The 26,087-nt window shown below is 34.1% G+C and overlaps 2 protein-coding genes across 11 annotated transcripts in view; one reads left to right on the top strand and one right to left on the bottom strand.

The window, feature by feature from the left end:
* Window positions 1–26,087, bottom strand: part of LOC149797708 (receptor-type tyrosine-protein phosphatase delta-like) — a 263,521-nt gene that overhangs the window by 167,302 nt on the left and 70,132 nt on the right. The gene's annotated exons all lie outside the window — the stretch shown is intronic.
* The window catches only part of LOC149797710 (uncharacterized), an 85,189-nt gene that overhangs the window by 21,308 nt on the left and 37,794 nt on the right, over window positions 1–26,087 (top strand). For all 4 annotated transcript variants that reach the window (XM_089962646.1, XM_089962645.1, XM_089962644.1 and 1 more), the window contains 3 exons: window positions 5,925–6,210; window positions 9,331–9,432; window positions 20,669–20,791. In XM_089962646.1, coding sequence (XP_089818772.1) covers window positions 5,925–6,210; window positions 9,331–9,432; window positions 20,669–20,791 — 511 coding nt within the window. The remainder of the gene's footprint in view (window positions 1–5,924; window positions 6,211–9,330; window positions 9,433–20,668; window positions 20,792–26,087) is intronic.

Here is a 26,087-nt window from a genome sequence, read left to right as displayed (position 1 = left end):
TATAAAGTCATCACCATAACAAAACACCACGTGTATTTTAAAATGAGTTCGATAACTTTTAATGTTTTCTTTTACAACAAATATTACATCTCAGTACATGCTAAAGTGAAAGCCACATACCCTTGGTCAACTAGTCTTATTGTTTCATTATAGTTGAACAAACGTAAAATAAAAAACCTTGTCATTTTCTATCGTAAATTTGAAAGTCATGGCTATATTAAATTGATTCATATATATATACATATGCTATCTTTTAAGTGTTTGTTCTGTTTTGATATAATTAACATTTTATTGCAAATCTATTCAACAATATACCCCTCTGTTATCTTTATTGGCGAGTTCGAATAACAAGTAATTCATATGATCGCTTGTCCTTATAACAAATTCTGTATGGATAACGGCTTCAGTAGCACATTGACAAATCTTCATTTCCCTAAAGAGAGCCTCATTTCCCTACTGGCAGCCTTGCTGATTTGACCTATTCTGTCGATTCTTGCCCTCAATCTGGTTTTCACTGGAATAACCAAAGCACTAAGCATGTTTAATTACCGTGTAAATAACATTGCATAGCCATGTGGTTGTTGTGACAATGTACATCGTAATTAAAGCAAGAATGAATTGTTGATTTAGCAGTGTTTATTGATAATGGTATATAGTAAGGTCGTAAAACATGAGGATTATCACAATCATCAGGTAACTCAAAATACAGTCTTTTTTCTCTTTGCAAAAGCTACAAATAAAAACTGCCCTGAATAAATACGGTTTTGTACACAGACAATTTTATTTTCATCTCTCTCTCACACGTGCACACACGTATGCACATGCGCTCATGTGCATTAACTAAAACATGATTTCAGGTTCTTTATTTTTTTATTGCAATTTGATAATGAGATTATTGCAGCTGTAAAAATACAAGTTGCACTTAATTTCTTGACAATGTGGACTCATATCCTTGCGTACAATTTACCAATAAATAATACCCATAACTAATACATGTTCAAACCATCTTAATTATTTTGCTAGTCCTACATGTAAGACCTTGATGCTGATATTTATGTTTTGACTTTTGTGCGCAGTAATATATACAGCAATTTATATACAACATGATGTGAAGAATCTGGCTTGACACTAAATAATTAAGTAATTTTAAAATTCAAAGTATCAAGCCTGGAACACATACACAGGCATCTGTGAAAACATAAGCATATATAAAACATAAAATATCATCCAGCATTGAAAAATTCAGCTATGAAAATGATGCAAAATTACAGAAAAGCAGGTGGTATTTTTTTTGTACTAGAACTGTTCAATTTTCTAAATATTTTATCAATTTAAGACATTGATTATGAAAAGAAGAAATGCTAGGAGCCTGCCTTAAGTCACAGGGAATGTTGTTCCATACCAGTGGACCAGTATATTGAAAACCTTTTTTAAACAATTCCTTCTTTGGCCTTGGTATAATTAATTTTTACTTCTTATGGACTTTAAATTTGGAGTACCATCAGCATCTCATTGGTGAAAGATATTGCTTAGATAGACTGGAATGGCTTTTCTGGATACTTTATACATCAATTTGGCCTTTCTAAGAAATATTCTTTCATGTATTGTTAAAATCTTCATATTATTCATTGCATCCTGAAAATTGTCTATACATTGATCTAGAATTAAATGGCAAGCCCTCTTTTGGAGTCTTAAAAGTGTTGTTATGTTTGATTTAGAGGTATTACCCCAAATTACATTACAGTAGTCCAGATATGGCTGAATATAACTTTAATAAATAATGACCCTATACTGAAGAGGAATGTATGTTTTGATTATCCTCAGTAGCCATAGATAAGAATTAACCTTTTGCGAAACATGTTTAATATGAATAGACCAAGTAAGATTGTTATCTGTGAATACACCAAGACTTCTATCTTGAGAGATCATATTAAGGCTCACATTGTCTAGTAGAGCCTGGAGTTTGTCGTTATCTAACCTTGCTTGTTTTTGTTGTGTTGTAACTAGTAGGGCTTTCATTTTTTTCTGTATTTATGATCATACTGTTTTTCTTGCACCATACTTGAAGTCTGTTGAGAGCATCTTGTAAGTTATTTTCAAGTACTGTTTTGGTTTTACCCATCTCAGACAGTGTAGTATCATCTGCATTATAGAGGTCAGTGGAAGAAATTGAAATTCCAATCATTGATAAATAGAATGAATAACAGAGGTCCAAGGATAGAGCCCTGTGATACTCCACAATTAATATTTTTACTTTCAGAAATTTGACCATTTAAAGATACTTTTTGCACTCTATCGGTTAAGTAAGAAGTAAATCAGTTTAGGGAATTTTCACTGCATTGATAGATTTTTAGTTTCTCAAGCAAAATGTCATGGTGTACAAGATCAAAAGCTTTACGAAAATCAACCATAATAGTGCCTACCATTTCTCCTTGATCTGATGCTTTCAGCCATTTATCAATCAAAGATACAAGTGCAGTTTCACAGGAGTGATTCTGACAAAAGCCAGACTGATTATCATGAATAAGATCATGAGTGTTCAAATAGTTGAGAAACGAATCATGTACATGTTTTCTTGTAATTTGGAGAGACAAGGAAGGATAGAGATGGGTCTGTAGTTATTTACATCATCTTTTGTTAATGCTTTATGCAATGGTATAACCTTGGCAGTTTTCCATGTTTGTGGAAATTTAGTAGACCTAGTACTTTCATTGCAAATGAAAACTATACACTCTACAATTGCAGGTGCAGCTACCTTTATTAGCCTTGGTCCAGTCATATCAAGTCCTGTAGCTTTACAATCATCCATTTTTTTAATATCTTTCAGCACAAATTCTGGACTCATTTCAGAAATTTCAAACTCTATATTGTTTGGTAGTTTTTTAGCGCAAAAATGTTTGAGTTCCAGATGATCAGATGAATTCAGTTCTGGGTTCTTCAAGTTTTTCAGCAATTCGAAAAAAAATGTTATCAAAAATATTGAGCTGTCAGTTGGATTATCAGTATAAATGCCCTCATGATTGAGGGATAAAATTTCAGTTTTACTATTACATTTGCCTGCACCAAACCCTGTCAACACTTTCCAGATAGCTTTCTGGTTATTTTGGTTTTAATCCAACACTTTTTTGTTTGGCTTGATGTATCTTTTTGTTAACTTTATCCCTCCAAACTCTATATTCAGTTTGATTTCCTTAACTGATTTTAGTTGGTCTCTTTCCTTTATTGCTTCTAAAATTTCTGGGGAGATCCAGCCTGGCTGGTGGTTTTTCTTTATTCTGTGTATTTTTGAAGGGGCATGTTTGTTCACTATACTGTTGAACAGATCTGCCCGAGTATCTAAATCATCAATATCTTCACAGATTTGGACTGTATTCCGTGGAATCTGTTTCAGATCTTCTAGGAATTTAACAGTATCAAAGTTTTGAAAAGATCTATAAGTAATGGAATTATGGATATTATTTTTTGTTGATTTGCCATTGACTTTACGTGTTAGAAAAATTGCAAAGTGGTCACTTATACCAATCTTTGGAACCATTACTTCCAAAACATTTTCTTTTGTATTGGTATAAATATGATCTATAAGTGTTTTAGAGGTAGATGTTACTCTGGTGGGCTCATTTACTAGTTGCTCTATACGTAACAAAGCAATAAAATTCATCCAATTCCCTTTAATTTGATCATTGAGAAGGTCTCTATTTATATCGCCTAGAATGTAAAATTATTTCTCTTCATTTGAAATTTTATCTACTTGAAATTCAAAATATTCACACCAATCAGCGTGTGATTATGGGGGTCTGTACACAACAACCTACGAAATAAGGCTTAGCTTTTTCTGGAGTGATCTGTAGCCAAATCGATTCTATTTCCTGTATTTCTAGGTCTTCCCATCTTTTGCAAATAGTACCAGTTCTAACATACACAAGGAGCCCACCACCGCCTGCTTTCCTATCCTTTCGATAAGGTTTGTCATAGCCATTGATATACAAGAAATTTTCACCCTGATTTTCTGTTAACATTGTTTCCAAGAGTCCAGATAAATGGATATTATTATATCAATGCTATTAGAGGCACTCGAGGAGACATTAGAAGTATTAAAACTTTCACAGTGATCATCATTGCAACTATCAATACTGTATGAAAAATTAGTTTTTCTACAACTGCATTTTCTACTTTTATAATCATTGTATAAATCTGAACTATCAGTCATATTTGAATCTGTACAAGTAGCTGGTAAGTTTCCACATTCAGAACATCCATCAGCAAGGGGATCAGATCTGTTTTGACAAGGGATGCATGGTGTATATGACAGTCCTTGATAGACAGATTCGTCCTACTGCTGAATAAAGTCTTCCCATGAAGTTGAGATGGCTTCATTGCCCTTTTCCTGTTCCATAAATCTAGTGTGACTTTTGGCTTTGTGTCCATAGCTACCACACTAATGGCATTGTATTGGCTGTCTGTGCTTGCATTCCTGTGCAGAATGTTTGATCTCACCACAGTAATCACATCCCAAAGTGTACTGACTGTATTGATATGGCTGACCATATTGTGCAGATGAGCTTTCACACTGAGACATAATCCTCTCTCTCTCTCTCTCATTCACTAATAAAAGAATTTTTTTTGAGTACTTTTATTTTTATTGTAATTAGATTCTTGAGTTGAGAGCAGAATGAGACAGAAAATATGCATTTACTTTGTACGTTTGTACTGTTAGGTTGCCCAGTATTGTGTGTCCCATAGAATTTGTTCAGGTACAATCCCTTATTTTTCATACACGGTCAGTACTGCAAAATGATAATAATTTATTTTACATATAATTCTTCATACACTGAAATTAATGATTATTTTTTCGTGTATGAAAAATTACATAAAATACAGTTCATGGATCCCATTGATATAATAGGTATGGTCATGGATTCCATTAATATAACAGGTATGGTTATGGATCCCATTAATATAATAGGTATGGTCATGGAACCCATTAATATAATAGGTATGGTCATGGATCCCATTAACACAATAGGCATGGTCATGGATCCCATTCATACAATAGGTGTGGTCATGGATCCCATTCATATAATAGGTATGGTCATGGATCCCATTGATACAGTAGGTATGGTCATGTATAGCAGTAATAACACAGTAGGTATGGTCATGGCTCCCATTAACACAATAGGTATGGTCAAGGATCCCATTAACACAATAGCTGGTCATAGATTGCATTGACACAATAGTCATGGATACCTTTAATATAATAGGTATGGTCATGGATGCTATTAATATAATAGGTATGGTTATGGATCACATTAACACAATAGGTATGGTCATGGATCCCATTGACACAATAGGTATGGTCACGCATACCATTAATGTAATAGGTATTTTCATGGATACTATTAACATAATAGGTATGGTCATGGATACCATTAATATAATAGGTATGGTCATGGATCCCATCGACACAATAGGTATGATCTTGGATACAATTAACACAACAGAATGGTAATGGATCCAATTAACATAATAGTAATTTATAGCTATGTATAATGTACCCAGTATAAGATAACCTTATCCATAACATAGTATACTGTTTTGGCTCGTTTGGGTACATTGTAATGATAGAATCTAACCCAGAACATAAAAACCTGTTTGGTCAGATAGTTGGGGAACAACAAAAACATTTCCTGAGAGAAACACATCCAATTTACATAGAGGAAGATCAGTAAGTGAAATTCAGTTAAAGTTTTCTTGTTCTTTATTGTAGTGTTTTCTGTATGAAGGTGCCCACTGTTGCAGATTTTACATGAAATTTCAACCAACATTTATCACCATAAATTAGCTTTTTGCTCCAAATATTTTCCCACTGGCATAACATAAGTGGAGAGAACTGTAAATTTATAACAAAATTTATACTACCACTGCAGAAAAAAATGGCATTCTTCAGCTAGACACCATGCCAGGAAATCTGATAATTCCAAACCAATGATGGCTTCGAAAGACAGAAACCATGCTTCTCCGCACAAACCTCAGAAAGGTTTAAAAGAGCACAGATTTCAGAGGGCAGACTCGGCACCAAGTCTCTTCCAGATGGGACCATGGCAGGATGCAACAAAGCCCAAAGCAGAGGAAAATTCTGATGGTATGAGGAGAGAAATTAAAATCGGGCAAATTACAGTAGTTGTGAAGCAAGGAGATATTGTAAAGGAACAGGTACGTTAGACAACATGAAAAAATATTTCATCAAGAGACATACAGTAAGTTGCATCTCAGTTTAGTTTTGTGATTCAGCTGTCTCATCATAACATTCAATCACTGTCTTTTACCCTACATTCTATATTTCTTTGCCCTTCTTGATGACAACTTTGCAAGTTATTGCACTCATTTCTGTACTTTTGTTAAGTAGATTTTACCCATATGTGGGAAGCGTGTTGGATTTGTTCAAACATTTAGATCCTTATAGTGGGATTTCCCTGCTTCACACCAGTGCGTATGATAGGATCTGTGGGATTTCTCTATCTTGCACCAATGCGTATGATGGATTCTGTGGGATTTCTCTGTCTCACACTAATGTATATGATGGATTCTGTGGGATTTCTGTATCTCACACCAATGTGTACGATGGATTCTGTGGGATTTCTCTATCTTATACCAATGTGTATGATGGATTATGTGGGTTTTCTCTATTGCACACCAGTGCATATGATGGATTCTGTGGGATGTCTCTATCTCACACCAGTGCATGTGATGGATTCTGTGGGATTTCTCTATCTCACTCCAATGGATATGATGGATTCTGTGGGATTTCTCTATCACACACCAATGCATATGATGGATTCTGTGGGATTTCTCTATTTCACACCAGTGCATGTGATGGATTCTGTGGGATTTCTCAATCTCACACCAATGTGTATGATAGATTCTGTGGGGTTTCTCTATCTCACACCAATGCATATGATGGATTCTGTGGGATTACTCTACCTCATGCTAATGAATATGATGGATTATTTTCCTATTTCTTAAGTCAGAAAATATTGATAAGGAAATGACGACAGATCATTGTCATGAATGTAGCTATAGAAAGACAGTATTTTCTAAACTTTTGTATCATTGGATGGTGTGAGTGTGTGTGTGTGATTTGGATTTTTAACGTAGCTTTAACAATTTTTCAGTCACATTGCTATGATGTCTGCAGTGTGGCAGTTTATAGCAATGTCTAGCACTGGGACATCATGCCGCAGACATTTAGCATCATGTCCCACCCAGTTACATCATCCTGACACCAGGCTGACCAGTCCTAACACTAACATCTTAATGTTGATCACCTAGCGAGGCAGCTGTTAATACATGATTTTTGTAAGTCTTTGGTATGACTCGGCCAGGGTTTGAACCCATGACCTCACACTTCCGAGGCGGATGCTCTAACCACTAGGCCACCGGAGCGGTCACATCATTGGATGGAACATAACACAATTTATGCTTATTCTCCAGAATATTTTTTAAATTTCAAAAATGCTAGAAATGTTAAATTATCTATGAGATCATAAGCACAAAATCATCACTGAGTGCACACTAGCATATTCAAAATGTATCAGAGAAATAAGGAGTGAGAGAAAATCCTTTCATTACCTTTTACCTATTTTTCAAATATGAAATTGATGTGATTTAGTCTTTGTCCCAGTGGTATCCATTACAACTGTGGTAATTGTAATGTGTTTCCAGCATGATGGTCTTAACCAGGTTGGTTCATAAAAATAAGAGAAAATACTAGAGATCAAAAAATTCCTCATAAACACCAACCAATAACCTGTTGGTGAGACATGAGGATCTCTTACACTTGCAATTCAATTTTGTTGGCATGAGCTCAGCAATGCTTGTTCTTTGTATGAAAAATCTGACACTCAAGATTTCCCTAACCCTCCATTTACATAATGGATTCTGTTTTCAAGTCTCATGTGGGTGTCCCAAATGATAAGACATTTGCATCCTTGCATTTCACCCATGGATTATCCAATTTCAGTACGTTTATAATCCACATTAATAGAAGTAAGAAAAGAAAACTTCCAATGTTATGAAAGGACACAAATGTTTCACCAAAGTGTTGGAAAAATTGACTTAATTGCAGAAATTACCAGACATGCATACAAACGGGCAGACAGTTAAACGTAACACAATATGTATGTACCACATTTGTGATAGGGTATAATAATAATGAGGATTGGTTGAGGAAAGGAAAATCAATAATAGTATTGATTGGAATGGGGGTACTACTTACTAATAATGAATATATGAATATATATATATATATATATATATATATATATATATATATATATATATATATACACACACACACACAGAAGATAAAAGAAAAAATTCATGCCTTTATATTATGAAACTTGATTGGGATTTTCTTATCCACCATTGTGTGCATATGATATCCCAAGTGTACCATGTTCTCGATGTTATTTTTGTGTGGGTTACTAGCCGTCTTGGATTTCATGGTTGCTAATACAGACCTCGAACTTAAAGACCTTGTGGAGACAATATGACTTTACACAACCCATGAATTTAAATTCTGAATTAACTGCCATCATTAACGAAACCATGAACAGACAACAACAACAAAAAACTGAAATAAATGAATTGAGATGTATGATTTCTCATATTTGTTAATAATGGAATAATTTTAGTTTTTATGTTGGATTGAATAGTTGGGTTGAAATGTAGGAGATTCATGTGTATTAAAAGTAATTAAACCTTCATTTGAATTTTTTTCATTAAAAGCATAAATCGATGTGGAAATAATATTTTAACTTAACTACATATTACTCTATACAGTATAAATATCTTTTTGAGTTTTCCAAATAATAATCAAAGTTATGTCTTATGGTATTTATTTAATAAGTACCGATTTAAAGCAGTTTAATGCAGAAAGAAATGGAATAAGGTTAGTAAACTTTATAATGTATAATACAGTTTATTCCTGCACAGTTTGAAATATGAATACAACTGTCATGCCTACACTGTTAATCATATCATAGGTGATTTAATGCCTGACATCTATTGTCATATGTTACTCTGGCCTTTATACTGTTCTTTTTTTTTTAGTTTTGAGGAATTTTGCTAAAGACAGTGAAAAAAAAATTAAAATCGAGTTTGAACTTAATTAGGTTATTGTTAGTTTTAATCAAGACAAATTCTTTTTTTCTGATTAAGTTTTGCTTTTTATTGAAACATTTCAACCATTTAGTGAACTTATATTCATTAATTCCATAACTGTATAACACTCCATGTTGTGATAATGACTTCAGATACCTCTGATAATTGCAGGCCTGTGCTCTTATGAATATTGTCCCGCCTTCAAGAAATCTGAGCAAGGGAAGCGCAATTTCAGAATCCTTTGTGAATGCTGGAGGTCCAGAACTTGTACAGGTTTGTAATTTTTAATTGTGCCTTAAAGATATTTAAGAACAGCAAAAATCCATTAATTCAGACCTTTTAGCTGTCGGCCCTTTAAGGAAGTCCAGAATAACAAATTGTCTATAGGAACATTAGAGAACATCTGTTTCAAGAAATTTTGTTTACATTGAGCTGGAATTTTTTTCCAGCAATTCTTTACTATCTGATTTTTAATTTGTTTTAGCTTTAAGTTATGCAGGCTAAATATAGACTATAGTCTGGGCTTGGGTGTTTATCCTTATTGAAGGGAATGTGACATCATCAGGATCAATGTTACAGTTTTCATATAATTTGGGGCAAAAAGAAAAATCCATTTTCTGATGCTCTGCCCAAAGCAGAGTCAAAATACTAAGAAACTGGCAAGATGTACCAAAATTGTATTTAAATCTTCTACCTATGTATTGGAGAAATCATCAATTGCAGAAAAGAAAGCGAGACATGATTCATTACAAGAGTGCTAAGAAGTCAAACTTCAGTAAATGTTAATTTGTATTTAATTAAACTGGTTTGTTGCAAGCAGTACATTTTCCTTGAGCTAAATCAACCAAAATTTGGCATGATTGGAATTGCTTGAAAGTGATGTTAAAACTTTGTTATATATTAGCATTTTATATGAGATATAAGACCCTGGATGGATTTAACAGATAGAAAAATGCAAAATGTCAGTTACATTTAATAAACAAGTTGTTGACCCAGGTTCTTTAACATGCTTCATATATAACCACAATACAATGTATACATATGGAAAAGGAATGGAAAAGTACAATGCTCATCAGTCTGGGAAAACCAAATTTTAGCTTTGGGCAACTATGCTTCACAAACTTTGTAATTGACTGGATAATGTAGTTTATCAGCTGTGTATTCACTTTGATGTCAAGTCAATGATAGTGTATTCACTTTGATGTCAGGTTATTGATAGTGTATTCACTTTGATGTCAAGTCAATGATAGTGTATTCACTTTGATGTCAAGTCAATGATAGTGTATTCACTTTGATGTCAGGTTAATTATAGTGCATTCACTTTGATGTCAGGTCAATGACAGTTGGTCTTCAATTGTTTTTTTTTTTCATTTGCTACAGCTGTGAATAGTTGTGCCTGGTGTACGCTTACACACAGAATCCTCACAGAATGTTATTGTTATATATATCAATATTGTGTGCTTAAATTTTGTCTATGATTGTTGATTGTAATTTAAGATAATGTAAATACAGTGTGACCCCGCTATAACATGGTAGTTGGGAGCCATAGAACCCAACTGTGTTATAGACCGAACTATGTTATAAGCAACCAGGTCAGTTAGCTGATGAAAATGATGCATCTACCCCAACCAGTTTGCGGGGGGTGTAGGTAATAAATGTGGGCCGTAAAATATGTGCTTCATTGGCACAGTTACCATCTTAAATCGATGCATATTAAATGGGAAATACACCTGTAGTGAAAACAGATAAGGCATATATAATATTTTACTTTAATTAGAGAACCATGGATTGGTACATATATGTGTATACTGTTTATATATACATGACTTATGTATATCATGAATAGAGTATCAACACAGTGTACAAACCTGTGAATCTCATTATATACATTGAATTCGCAAGTAATTCCATCGAAAAAAATCCACACAGATTTAAAATATTAAATAATTTTGTCACAGGTCATATAGGTCTGAATTCAGTGGATAAACATAGCACAATCATGTAACGAATGATGAAGCTCATTTACTTTTCAGTACGTACCAAGTCGGTAAAAGTTAGTTTGTGTTTTATGCTGCTGTTGGTAGCATTTGTAAGCACAAACTTTTTCCCCACAAAAAAGAAACTTTCACGGCATAGTAAACATGTTCAGTCACGTTGGAAAATGAAAAATTCCATCAGATTCCATTGCTTTTAAGTTTGGTACTGACTTCTTTGAAAAAAGTTCTTTGTTTTTATTGAAGATTGTAGTCGGCTTTCCTTGATCAAATATGCATGCGTTATTGAAGTCACCGCTAAAGACCAGCTTTAGAGAACCAAACAAATGCCCATTTCTTATTGTGGCGGCAACATCAAATAACTGTTTTGCATGATTGAGACTTAATTTTTTTTTATTGTGGTGGCAACATCAAATAACTGTTTTGCATGATTGAGACTGATTATTTTTCATTTGCTTAGTACGTTTTCATAACAGTATGTGCTTCAAAGGTAATGTTTTCTTTGAAATTTCAGCAAACTATTTTATCTGGGTACATTTTTAGAAAAGGAATTGGCTGTCGTTTGGTCGATTGTAGTTACAGTTCCTCCCTGCCTATCGAATAAACCAACAAGTAAGATTGTTTTTGTGGTTGTGGAGTGATGCTGCCTTCCACTCAACGGACGATAGAGACGCACGTGTTCTGGTCTGATGACAAGGATTACTACAGAACATGTGGGTGTTCTGAAGGATTTAATTCTGAGTGGAAAGAAGAGGATTTTTACATACCATCCACATACAAATGTTAGTCTATGTAAATATGTTAATTACTAGCGAGCGGCCGAAAATCTGATGAAAGATAGATTACGAGATAATGCCTCGTCTGGTTGATCTCCACTACCAGAAATGTCACAAAAAAAAGAAGAAAAAAAGGATATCTCACAACATATAGTACTCATGCTACATGTCAAGATAAGTGGATTATGATATAGCATTGCACTGTTTAGATGGTTTGTCAATATGGACAGAGAATTTGTTTATGTAACAATAGATAAATTTCAGTACATTTTATATCAGGTTTGCGGCTTCCTTTCATGGGGCCTCTGAATTTCTCCACTCCAAACCAATGGTCGTATATACAAGTTTAAGCAGCCAGCAATGTCACCAATAAAAAAAATTGCCCGATGGTATATTTTGCCACCAATCAGGAAAATAAAATTGCAGTTTGCGACATTGGCTAAGCCCTACGTAATCCTAGAATAAACATTTTACACTTTATTTTGCGTACTTTTAAGAAGATTTTTTTTTCATGTACAAAAAAAATACATATAAAATTTCAGGAGCCACTCCACGATTGTCTTGTATTATTCATGCGTGATCTCTTCCCCAAAATGATAATAAACTTTTTGCAGTTTTTTGGGTACTTTTCAGATTATTTTTTTTTTTGTTTGTGTGCGAGAACAATACATGTGTATAAAATTTCGGGAGCCACGCCATGACCATGTTATATCTGAATTTGCACTATAATGGAGTGTGCTATAACTTTTCTCACACTGTATGTTGACATGGCCTTTTGACTTTTTTTGTTTTGGTTTGACTTTTTTTGTTTTGGTTCTATGTTATATAGGTAGGTCGTGTTTACTGATGTTTGAGTTCAAGTCTAGTTTTTTGTTAGAAATTTACATGGTTTAGGAAGCAAACTTTTTACTTACATCCTGGTCAGTTTATTGTGTCTTAGATTTTTATACAAGGTTATTGTCATCAAAATTATTCATTCCTAACATTGCGTTCAGTCTATAAATCATTGTTAGTTGTGTTCAGATATGCTTTGAGAGGAATCATTTATTTTTAAAAAAATTCATTGGAATTACAAAGTGCTTATTGCCATTTTAGACTAGATCTCTATGTTGGGATTATTTTGAATTCATTCAGTTACATTCTGAATTATATCATTGCGTGTTGTAATGTGTGGTTACTTATAGCTAAGGGCCTATTATTATATCTCTGATTTTCATGTCAGATTAGCATTTTATAAATAACTTCACATTGATCATAAGACTGTATGAAGTTCATTGACTTGAGAAGTGTTCGTTCCTGCTTCCTGCTACAGGTACAGGTATTCAATAATGTAATTTCTTTTTTAATATGAATTTACATTTCATGATAATTTATATATGATTGAATAAGCTTTCTACAAAGTGAAATAACCATTTTTTCACCTCTTATTCAGTTGCTTAGAATTATAATTGAAAAGAGATATATATGTATCTTTCAACTGATATCGTTTCCTTTTAGAAACTAATTTGGAAAAAGGCTATTGATCATGATTTGTTTCCTTTTCTTTACAGAATGTTACATTAATAAATAAATACTTTATTTATGTACCTGACTTCATTATTAATAAATAGTATCTTTTGAACTCTTCTGTCAGTCTGATAAAATTCCAGTGACATAACACAATACTATTAAATTAAAATGATTATTATGTATTTTAAGAGACTTTGATAAATTTACACACAGTCTTTAAAATAAAGCTGCTTTTCATAAATTGTGATTTTTTGTGTAATGAAAGTGGCATTCGAAAAGTTGAATTAAAAAGTAAGTGGAACCGACTATAGATATTTGGGGCAACCAGATAGCTCTTTTGGGAATGGGTGACCAAGCTTTATGAAATTGTCTTCGCCACTGTGTACAATACTGTGACTATTGGCAAAATATACTGGAGGGTACAGAATTCAAGACTTAAGTCTTGTGCGCCAAAAGTAAACAAATATATACGTCACAGATCCCAGAACTTCCAACATAACTGTAAGGCATGTTACTGGCCCATAGCAATCCCTTCCCTTACTTTTAAACGAATACAAAAAAAATAGTTTATTTGGATATGAAAGAAGAATTGCAATTTGTATTGGAGCCTGTCACATGACACTTTACAGTTATGGTTAATCATAATGACATTGGGCCTTTTCACCAAAAAGGAACTCTGTAAGAAAAAAACAAAAACAGGTGTTCATTTTCAGTATTGGTGGAAGAGGGTACTGAATTTGTGTCTTTGACAGAGATTGCTTATTTCAGTTTGTTGGACTTTCAATGCAACAGTTACTTCTATCTGATTTTAAATATATAAAATAAAAGCTGGTCTGTAATTGTGTAGCAGAATAATCAAAATATGTGTGGACTCAAGTTCAGTATTTCATCATATTGAATTGAACTGCTTTGATGCTTTGTTTTAAATTTCAGTTGTTTCCCAAGTTTTGGGACAGACATGGCAACAGCACTCCAAGTAACTTTCAAATGCCCTAGAAGTAACTAATATTACAATTTTTTCTATGGAGCATTGCTGCATTTTAGACGTTCAGTAAACATCAAACATATAGCTGATTAAAATGTTATGAGATAAAATGCTACATAGTATGTTAGAATTGAAAAATGAAGCATGTGCATACCAGCCAGCCTCTAAGACAGTATTTTGGGGAGTGTTAAGTCTCATATTTTGAGGTCACAATGGGGCACAGTGTGCAATATCCAAAAAAGTGACATCGTACAGTTGAGAAGTTATGTACTCCATAAGCCTATAGAAAATAGCTGGAAATTCAAATGTGAACAATATAACATTAAATTTATTTTATTAAAGCATGGATGCACTTTCAATCAGAAAATAGTTGATTGACTTTGGGGGTAGGGGCTGGTATTTTGTTTCAAACCTGGATATTTTATTTTGTTTTAACATCAGGAGAATTAATTCTTTCCAACTTGTGTAATGGATCTAATTCTTTGTTTCTGGAAATCAGAGCAAGAATATATTTTGAGCTATTTAGGTACTAGATATTGACCCACCCACCCATTGTCCACCCCCACCAAATTAAATCATTTGTCCCTTAGCGATTTCAAAGATCATAGTCATGCATACTTATATATTTACACAGAATTACAACCACAAATGCTTTAGTTTAAAATATACACCAATTTTCTATTATTAAAATCCATTGGGCAGTGGATTAGTCTTAACTAGATACAGTTTTTACTACTGTTGCTAGATCATTGGTGGGGTTTGAAGGTGATGCAAGTGTCATTAGAGTTCATCTTTGCACTCATCAGAAACTGGATGGTACTATTGTTCAGATTTCCTCAAATATCATGTGGAATATTTCTTGGCATTGAAAATTATCTTTTTGCATATGCATTGTTTTTTGAGACTGTCTAACATACAATAAGCACACAAGTTCAATTGTTTGTGCACTATTAACTGTCTTGATGCTAGGTGGTGTTACAATGTCCAGTGTTGTTATACACTTCAGAATGACTAATATCACTATAGTGTTTGCAGGATGTGTAAAAGAATAAAATGCACCACCGTGCAGTTAAGGTCATTAAAGTTGAAAATTTACATCAACCAGGAATTTTAAAATCTAGTTTTGCTGGGCATAACTGATGGCTCATCCATCCCACAGTTTGACATTTTGCCTTCAAAACTTAATTACACTTTAAGGTTGTATCTAGTACTAGAATAATACATGGAGTAAAATATGACTTAAATGAAAAATTGCCACTGATCAAAATATGACCAATAATATTTAAATAAAAATGGCTTGAACACTTATTCAAGGCAAAAAGAGTAACAACTTTTGTTTTTTCAACATGTATCCCATTGATTTACCTAACTTCAGTGTATTGAGTTGCTCCACTTCATGTACTTTACTTATGCAGATTAGCCTAATGGAGTATACCAAAAATGACTCTTAGCACGAAATCACCATATATATTGTCAGGTCATTTAATTTATGTTATGACTCTATGGACTTAAACGAAGTAAGAGAAAAAAGCAAAACCAACAGGTTTTATAAAACTTAAATAATTTAATTATTTATATTATAAAATGAACATTTAACCCTTTATTGCATGATGATGCCTTTTGACGCCAACCCATTTACTGCATGATGATGCCTTATGATGCCTTTCATGACAGACTCTATTAAGATACCCTATACTACCAAAATGAAGTCTGTATATGCATAAATATCAGTTATACAGCTGCAAGAATGAATCTAGAAAATAATTATGAACCAAATCACTAGTTTATTTACATGATTAAAGCAGCTGCTCAGTTAAATCAACACTCGATAGTTGTACGTAATGGCGTGTCTGCCGTTTGTACACGTGCTCTACTTTCTGCAGTTGTGATGTGAAGTTGTTTGAAATTTTGACTTACACTTCAAAGATTTTTGATAATATACATGGGAATATGCTGTTCTTTGAACTATTCCAGATGTTATCAAGGTTACACCAAAAAAGAGGAATATTATTGCAAAATTCAAATATTGGAACAAGGCTAAATGCTAAAAAGAACTTACTGCTTGGTGTTCACTTCTTAAGGTCATATCCGTCATTGCAGCAAAAAGATATGACCAAGAATCACCAGTTTATGAAAAATATGGATTTTCTATATTTAAATAGCATTTACTCAGCAATAGCAATACCAATCAGCACAAAAAATAGACATATGAAGTCCTCAAATATTTGTCTATTTTTTTAAACAAGGAGAAACCATTAGTCACATGGCATGGCAAATTCTGATCAACTACACTAATTGACAGTGCTTGTTTATTGTGTTAAATTTAGGATTTGCTGATAAAGAAACATGTTTCGTTATTTTTACATCTTTAATTAATGTCACATAATCATTTTTGAATCATTATAGTTAATATTTATTTGAATTTCACAAGGATCTGTATACACGATAGTGTGTCCCTCCATCATGAGTGAATGATGCACTTCATATTTTGAAAACCATTAAAATTGCTAATTATACTAAATATTGCACATCAGTACTGATTGTATGCTCGATATCCACCAAACCCACCAGAGGTTTACAAAAAATCATTTTTAATCAGCAGTATAATGATTACTGCTCCCAAGAACACATTTCAAGTTGCTTCCATGAATGAGAGTGTAGAATAGTGGGTGTTATGATTTTGAAAATTTCACCATAGAACATTCACAGTTGTTGTTGTGGGGTTTAATGCCATTTTTCAGCACACGATAGGCTATACAGGGCAGCCAGTATTAATGGTGGAGGAAGAACCCGGGAAAAGCCCGGAAAGAACCACCGACCCACGAGTAGCTACTGGCAAGCTTTCTCACATACCAACATTGGCCGAATCCAAGACTTGAACCCACGCAGATAGAGGTGAGATGGCAGTGATCCGTAACGGAGAGCACTTTGGACCACTCGGCCACTCGGGGCCCCGAACATTCACAGAAGTGTACAACTAAGTCAGCATAATAAAGTGTTTCACTAATAAGGGATACACAGGAGGGATAAATTAATTTCATATTGGTTTTTAAATAACTTACTCAAGAACAACAATGACGAAATGGATATAAAAATATAGTGAGGTATATATGACACATCACTTAAGTTTCAATTTCATGATTTTAACAGAAGATGTGCCTGGTTTTAGATTTGCAAAATACAGTGCACACAATATAATAAAATATGTAATACAGAACATAATACATTCAGGTAATTTTAAACAATCCAATTAGGAAAGCTTGATAATTGAAATAGACACTGGTCTTTGTGCAGTCAAAAGATATCATTTCTGCAGCAGGCATTACATAATTTGGTCAGCAAATCTAAATTTTAGTGAAAGGTAAGAGATTAAAGTAATGATTTCTATCTGTTACAGATGCTAAGAGGCACATAATACCTGATAATCATTTAAATAGTTTTAGGCAAATACCATAATTTATCCATCCATTATATGGCTTCATTTTAAGAAGGTAATGTTGGTGTTATTTTAAAATACAGGTATCATTATTATGTCCTGTTTATTCAAGCTTTTCTTCGCAGAATTTACATCAAGAGGAACTTAAAGTTTAGTGAATTAAATCCAAAATAATCCTAAAACCTTATATCACAAGTCCAAAGGAATAGTGTTCCAAATGAAGCATAGATCTTGAATGTGGTGATATACCAATAACCTTGAATGTGCTAAAGTGCCAACAGTCTTGATGTATTGTAATGGCATTATCCAGAACTCTTTCAATGAATTCACAGTAATCCCAATATAGTACTTAGTGCAAATGTTCATATGAGCACTTTGTAATTCCATTAAATATTTCAATAAATGATTCATCTCAAATTGAATCTAAACACAATATTGAATAATATGTAGACTGAAAAAAAACTAAGAACAGTAATAAAAATAGGAATTATGAAAGAATTAATCGTTCTCTTCTTCAATCTTATACATATATATATATATATATATATATATATATATATATATATATATATATATATATATCCCCAGGACTCTACTAATTCTAATTAATATGTTGCTGCACAACCTACCTTACTAGATCATCCAATGGGAAATTACCCCAAATCATAAACAAGTTCATTATATAGAACATGAACCCAAATAAACAACATTTATAGCTCATTATCTTAAAATAGAATCTAAACTCATGGACAAAAATTAGCTATGTTTATCTTGTTCATAGATGACGATTACCAGCTATAATTATGGCCAAATTTTAAGCACACAATACAGATATACATAAAATTAATTAGGGTATGAGTAGCTGTTTATCTTTGACTTAATATGTTTTAATTGCCTCAGTTAAACTCAGCTGTATAAACTGCAGTGAGGTGATAGTTTTCCATGGGCGTTAATCACGAGTTTTCCAGTATGCAAGGAAGGACATTCAGATATGCCCATTTTTCAGTTTGGATGCATACAGAACAGAACCAGAGTCCCAGGGGGAATATAATTTTCACAAAACACATGTCAGTTACTTTACAAGAATTATCTTAATTTACAATCCCCAAAAATAGTGAATAATATCATGATATTTTAGATGTCTATGAGGATTTTAGTCTGTAACTACATCGATCTGACAAGGAAATATAAAAGACAAATATAGAGGGTAGTAGGAAGTTCAGTCTGATATGGTTTATGTTGTGCTGGATGTCACCAAATTGCTAGAATAGAATCATTTGTTTCAATTTTGCTATTTTTCTTTAAATGACAGGTTTGCAATTGAAAAAATGAAAGTGTCTTTTTTCAGCCGAATTAGATTGCAAGGCCACCGCCAATCACTAGTAGAAGTAATTTCAAGGTTGTGTTGATGATACAAGAGACTGGATTTTTGAAGGAAGTAACTGGCAGAAATAAATTTGTACAATGTAGCATTAATTCAGTAAAATTAGTTGGAAAACAAACATAAGTAAGAGAAAGATCAAAATATTATTTAAAACGTTGGTAAATAATGGGTTAAGACTAAAGTTACTTGAGTTAAGTCTAAAGTTTTTGAGTCAAGCCTAAAGTTTTTGAGTCAAGGCTAAAGTTAAGTGAGTGAAGACAAAATTAAACAAGGACAATATCAAGCATTGAAAATTGCACAGTGTTCCCCTTTCCTGGTAAAGCAAATAGTCAAAAATGACAATAATTTTAATTGGACCAAATTTCAATAATAAAAATGAAATATTCTAGTGCCTGCCTAGCTATTTCCACACCAACAAGAGACAATTGTCTAATAATCCTGAGGTTATAAAACAAAAATAGCTGAAACCTTGTTTTTCCACTTTATCAATTGATGCAACCAAAACAGTATAAATTTGGTAAATATGTACTAGCAGATTACATAAAAATGCTTGGCTCATTGTGTTGTAATGTATAGGGTTAATTTTTTTATAGTAACATCTCACTTGTGTTTTCAAAGTGAGATGCAATATTGTGAGGATTAGAATTACTAAATATTAAGTTATCATCAGTAATAATGCTATGAATAAATGATCAGTTCGGTTTTGGAGAAGAGCAGATCAGTTCTGACTTTGATAGAAAATTTTACACTGTTGGCTCTTTGTTTGAAAAGTGACTTTTTCCTAAAATTTAGGTTTCATTTAATTTTAACCCTAATATGCATTTCTTATATATAATTTGGAAAAAATAGCAACACTGACAATGTTCCAGTACTTTTAGTTTTGTGCTTATAGCATCTTAACATTTCACAGCTAAATAAATCATGATAACCCTGATTTGAGGATTTGGATGACAGGTTTTTACTCCAACATTTTCCAGACTGATAGTCATGGAATCCTAGTGAGAACCCTGTTTCATTTTTAAACTTTATCTCATAAAATGGAAACAAGTTTTTGGCCATTTACTGGGAAAAGAAAAATAAGATCACATTAGCATTAAAACTGTATAACTTGCAGAGATGCATGTTAAAGAAATAATGCAATCAAATTTACTTGGTTGAAAATTTACTGAAGGTTTCAGAACCAATTCATAACTCTTATTTACATCATGTCTTTTCAAACCTGAATTAGTTACACGACTATCTTGTTACATTGATAACTTCACCCTTTCTTTTAATGTTGAACATCAGTAGGGTCTATCTTATATAAACAAACTAGTTAAATGGTTGCACTGTACTTGCATTTGGTTACATAGGATAGGAATCTGAATATCTTACCTTAATAAGGAAAACAAAAATTGATTCATGGATTTTTTGCTTTCCTTTCAGATGTACCAGGATAGTGTTCAGTCTGAAGAAGATGGATTTGTTTTAACAGAAGGTACTGGAAATCTGAAATGTGATGTGGTTCTCCATGTCATGTTGAAGACACATGTAAATGACACTGAAAGGGTATGCTATTTTCTATTTTCCTGTCGACTTTTAGTTGTGTTTACGCAAAATTAAAGATTTTATGCTTTGCTCAAAGTATAGGGATTTTCAGCATCTTCCATATCAGGTGGATATTAAATAAGAACATTCATCTTGCTTCTTTTCCTCCATCTACTACTCACTTTGAGGAATGGTTATGAAACTTGACACAAATACTCAATAAGAGGAATGGTTATGAAACTTGACACAAATACTCAATTTGAGGAATGGTTATGAAACTTTACACAGATACTCACTATGATGAATAGGTATGAAGCTTAACACATTTTGCTCAAGAAATCTTGTTGATTCTAGGTCCTATCAAGTATACATTCTTGAAGTATTTCTTCTGAATGTTAAGTCATGTTGACACATGGTTTTCAGTAAACCTCATTGTAACCTGTACTTCATCAAAAAATGAAAATGTTGCCTCATTGACCTACATCTTTTTTTGTCAGATAAGTTTAAAATTTTAATAAAGTGTTCCTTGTAAATAATGCTGCTCATGGGAACCATGACTTGTGTTTTAAGTGTTGGATCATTTTACTGGGGTATATATGTTCCAAAGTTAATGCATGAAAGAAACAAGCAGTGTTATATTTAAGGATGTGACAACTGTTGTTTTTAGTCTAGAACTAAAATTAAATAAAATAGGAATTATAAATGAAATTTCATTAAGCTAATGTGATATATAATTATAGCCCTTTTATAAGATGGTCAGGGTCTACTGATTTGTTTTATAAGCTGGGCAATGGTATAAGACTGAATTTATAAGCTGGACATTGGTATAAGAATGGTTTTATAAGATTGGCATGGTATGAGAGTGGTTTTGTAAGATGGGCATAGGTACAAAGGTGGTTTTATAAGATGGGCATTGGTACAAGAGTGGTGTTATGAGATGGGCATTGGAATGAGAGTGGTTTTATCAGATGGGCATTGGTATGTGAGTAGTTTTAAAAGATGGGCATTGTTATAAAAGTGGTTTTATAAGATGGGTAGTGGTATACAGAGTGGTTTTATAAGATGGGCAGTGGTGTAAGAGTCATTTTATGAGATGGGCATTGGTGTAAGAGTGGTATTATAAGATGGGCATTAGTGTAAGAGTGGTTTTATAAGATGGGCAGTTGTGTAAGGGTGGTTTTATAAGATGGGCAGTGGTGTAAGAGTGGTATTATAAGATGGGCATTGGTGTAAGAGTGGTATTATAAGATGGGCAGTGGTGTAAGAGTGTTATTATAAGATGGGCAGTGGTATAAGACTGGTATTATAGGATGGGCAGTGGTGTAAGAGTGGTTTTATAAGATGGTCATTGGTGTAACAGTGGTATTATAAGACATTGGTGTAAGAGTGGTATTATAAGATGGGCAGTGGTGAAAGAGTGGTTTTGTAAGATGGGCATTGGTGTAAGAGTGGTTTTGTAAAAGATGGGTGGTGGTGTAAGAGTGGTATTATAAGATGGACATTGGTGTAAGAGTGGTTTTATAAGATGGGCATTGGTGTAAGAGTGGTTTTATAAGATGGACATTGGTGTAAGAGTGGTATTTTAAGATGGGCAGTGGTGTAAGACTGGTATTATAGGATGGGCAGTGGTGTAAGAGTGGTTTTATAAGATGGACATTGGTGTAACAGTGGTATTATAAGACATTGGTGTAAGAGTGGTATTATAAGATGGACATTGGTGTAAGAGTGGTATTATAAGATGGGCAGTGGTGAAAGAGTGGTTTTGTAAGATGGGCATTGGTGTACGAGTGGTTTTGTAAGATGGGCATTGGTGTAATAGTGGTATTATAAGATAGGCAGTGGTATAAGACTGGTATTATAGGATGGGCAGTGGTGTAAGAGTGGTTTTATAAGATGGTCATTGGTGTAACAGTGGTATTATAAGACATTGGTGTAAGAGTGGTATTATAAGATGGGCAGTGGTGAAAGAGTGGTTTTGTAAGATGGGCATTGGTGTAAGAGTGGTTTTGTAAAAGATGGGTGGTGGTGTAAGAGTGGTATTATAAGATGGACATTGGTGTAAGAGTGGTTTTATAAGATGGGCATTGGTGTAAGAGTGGTTTTATAAGATGGACATTGGTGTAAGAGTGGTATTTTAAGATGGGCAGTGGTGTAAGACTGGTATTATAGGATGGGCAGTGGTGTAAGAGTGGTTTTATAAGATGGACATTGGTGTAACAGTGGTATTATAAGACATTGGTGTAAGAGTGGTATTATAAGATGGACATTGGTGTAAGAGTGGTATTATAAGATGGGCAGTGGTGAAAGAGTGGTTTTGTAAGATGGGCATTGGTGTAAGAGTGGTATTATAAGATGGGCAGTGGTGTAAGAGTGGTTTTGTAAGATGGGCATTGGTGTAAGAGTGGTTTTATAAGATGGACATTGGTGTAAGAGTGGTATTTTAAGATGGGCAGTGGTGTAAGACTGGTATTATAGGATGGGCAGTGGTGTAAGAGTGGTTTTATAAGATGGACATTGGTGTAACAATGGTATTATAAGACATTGGTGTAAGAGTGGTATTATAAGATGGACATTGGTGTAAGAGTGGTATTATAAGATGGGCATTGGTGTAAGAGTGGTTTTATAAGATGGACATTGGTGTAAGAGTGGTATTTTAAGATGGGCAGTGGTGTAAGACTGGTATTATAGGATGGGCAGTGGTGTAAGAGTGGTTTTATAAGATGGACATTGGTGTAACAGTGGTATTATAAGACATTGGTGTAAGAGTGGTATTATAAGATGGGCAGTGGTGAAAGAGTGGTATTATAAGATGGACATTGGTGTAAGAGTGGTTTTATAAGATGGGCATTGGTGTAAGAGTGGTTTTATAAGATGGACATTGGTGTAAGAGTGGTATTTTAAGATGGGCAGTGGTGTAAGACTGGTATTATAGGATGGGCAGTGGTGTAAGAGTGGTTTTATAAGATGGACATTGGTGTAACAGTGGTATTATAAGACATTGGTGTAACAGTGGTATTATAAGACATTGGTGTAAGAGTGGTATTATAAGATGGACATTGGTGTAAGAGTGGTATTATAAGATGGGCAGTGGTGTAAGAGTGGTTTTGTAAGATGGGCATTGGTGTAAGAGTGGTATTATAAGATGGGCAGTGGTGTAAGAGTGGTTTTGTAAGATGGGCATTGGTGTAAGAGTGGTCTTGTAAGATGGGCACTGGTGTAATAGTGGTATTATAAGATAGGCAGTGGTGTAAGAGTGGTTTTGTAAGATGGGCAGTGGTGTAAGAGTGGTCTTGTAAGATGGGCATTGGTGTAATAGTGGTATTATAAGATAGGCAGTGGTGTAAGAGTGGTATTATAAGGTGGGCAGTGGTGTAAGAGTGGTATTATAAGATGGGCAGTGGTGTAAGAGTGGTTTTGTAAGATGGGCATTGGTGTAAGAGTGGTCTTGTAAGATGGGCATTGGTGTAATAGTGGTATTATAAGATAGGCAGTGGTGTAAGAGTGGTATTATAAGGTGGGCAGTGGTGTAAGAGTGGTTTTGTAAGATGGACATTGGTGTATGAGTAGTATTATAAGATGGGCAGTGGTGTAAGAGTGGTTTTGTAAGATGGGCATTGGTGTAAGAGTGGTCTTGTAAGATGGGCATTGGTGTAATAGTGGTATTATAAGATAGGCAGTGGTGTAAGAGTGGTTTTGTAAGATGGGCAGTGGTGTAAGAGTGGTCTTGTAAGATGGGCATTGGTGTAATAGTGGTATTATAAGATAGGCAGTGGTGTAAGAGTGGTATTATAAGGTGGGCAGTGGTGTAAGAGTGGTATTATAAGATGGGCAGTGGTGTAAGAGTGGTTTTGTAAGATGGGCATTGGTGTAAGAGTGGTCTTGTAAGATGGGCATTGGTGTAATAGTGGTATTATAAGATAGGCAGTGGTGTAAGAGTGGTATTATAAGGTGGGCAGTGGTGTAAGAGTGGTTTTGTAAGATGGACATTGGTGTATGAGTAGTATTATAAGATGGGCAGTGGTGTAAGAGTGGTTTTGTAAGATGGGCATTGGTGTAAGAGTGGTCTTGTAAGATGGGCATTGGTGTAATAGTGGTATTATAAGATAGGCAGTGGTGTAAGAGTGGTTTTGTAAGATGGGCATTGGTGTAAGAGTGGTATTATAAGGTGGGCAGTGGTGTAAGAGTGGTTTTGTAAGATGGACATTGGTGTATGAGTAGTATTATAAGATGGACATTGGTGTAAGAGTGGTTTTGTAAGATGGGCATTGGTGTAATTAGTGGTTTTGTAAGATGGGCATTGGTGTAAGAGTGGTATTATAAGATGGGCATTGGTGTAAGAGTGGTATTATAAGATGGGCATTGGTGTAAGAGTGGTTTTATAAGATGGACATTGGTGTAAGAGTGGTATTTTAAGATGGGCAGTGGTGTAAGACTGGTATTATAGGATGGGCAGTGGTGTAAGAGTGGTATTATAAGATGGACATTGGTGTAAGAGTGGTTTTATAAGATGGGCATTGGTGTAAGAGTGGTTTTATAAGATGGACATTGGTGTAAGAGTGGTTTTATAAGATGGGCATTGGTGTAAGAGTGGTTTTATAAGATGGACATTGGTGTAAGAGTGGTATTTTAAGATGGGCAGTGGTGTAAGAGTGGTTTTATAAGATGGGCATTGGTGTAAGAGTGGTTTTATAAGATGGACATTGGTGTAAGAGTGGTATTTTAAGATGGGCAGTGGTGTAAGACTGGTATTATAGGATGGGCAGTGGTGTAAGAGTGGTTTTATAAGATGGACATTGGTGTAACAGTGGTATTATAAGATGGGCATTGGTGTAAGAGTGGTTTTGTAAGATAGGCAGTGGTGTAAGAGTGGTTTTGTAAGATGGGCATTGGTGTAAGAGTGGTATTATAAGATGGGCAGTTGTGTAAGAGTGGTATTATAAGATAGGCAGTGGTGTAAGAGTGGTTTTGTAAGATGGGCAGTGGTGTAAGAGTGGTATTATAAGATGGGCATTGGTGTAAGAGTGGTATTATAAGATGGGCATTGGTGTAAGAGTGGTTTTGTAAGATGGGCAGTGGTATAAGAGTGGTATTATAAGATAGGCAGTGGTGTAAGAGTGGTTTTGTAAGATGGGCAGTGGTATAAGAGTGGTATTATAAGATAGGCAGTGGTGTAAGAGTGGTTTTGTAAGATGGACATTGGTGTATGAGTAGTATTATAAGATGGACATTGGTGTAAGAGTGGTTTTGTAAGATGGGCATTGGTGTAATTAGTGGTTTTGTAAGATGGGCATTGGTGTAAGAGTGGTTTTGTAAGATG

This window comes from Sinohyriopsis cumingii, chromosome 6 (genome assembly GCF_028554795.1).
Source record: "Sinohyriopsis cumingii isolate HCF-2022 chromosome 6, ASM2855479v2, whole genome shotgun sequence".
Lineage (NCBI taxonomy): Eukaryota > Metazoa > Mollusca > Bivalvia > Unionida > Unionidae > Sinohyriopsis > Sinohyriopsis cumingii.
The sequence above is the reverse complement of the archived record's forward strand: the minus strand, read 5'-3'. Positions and strand labels throughout refer to the sequence as shown.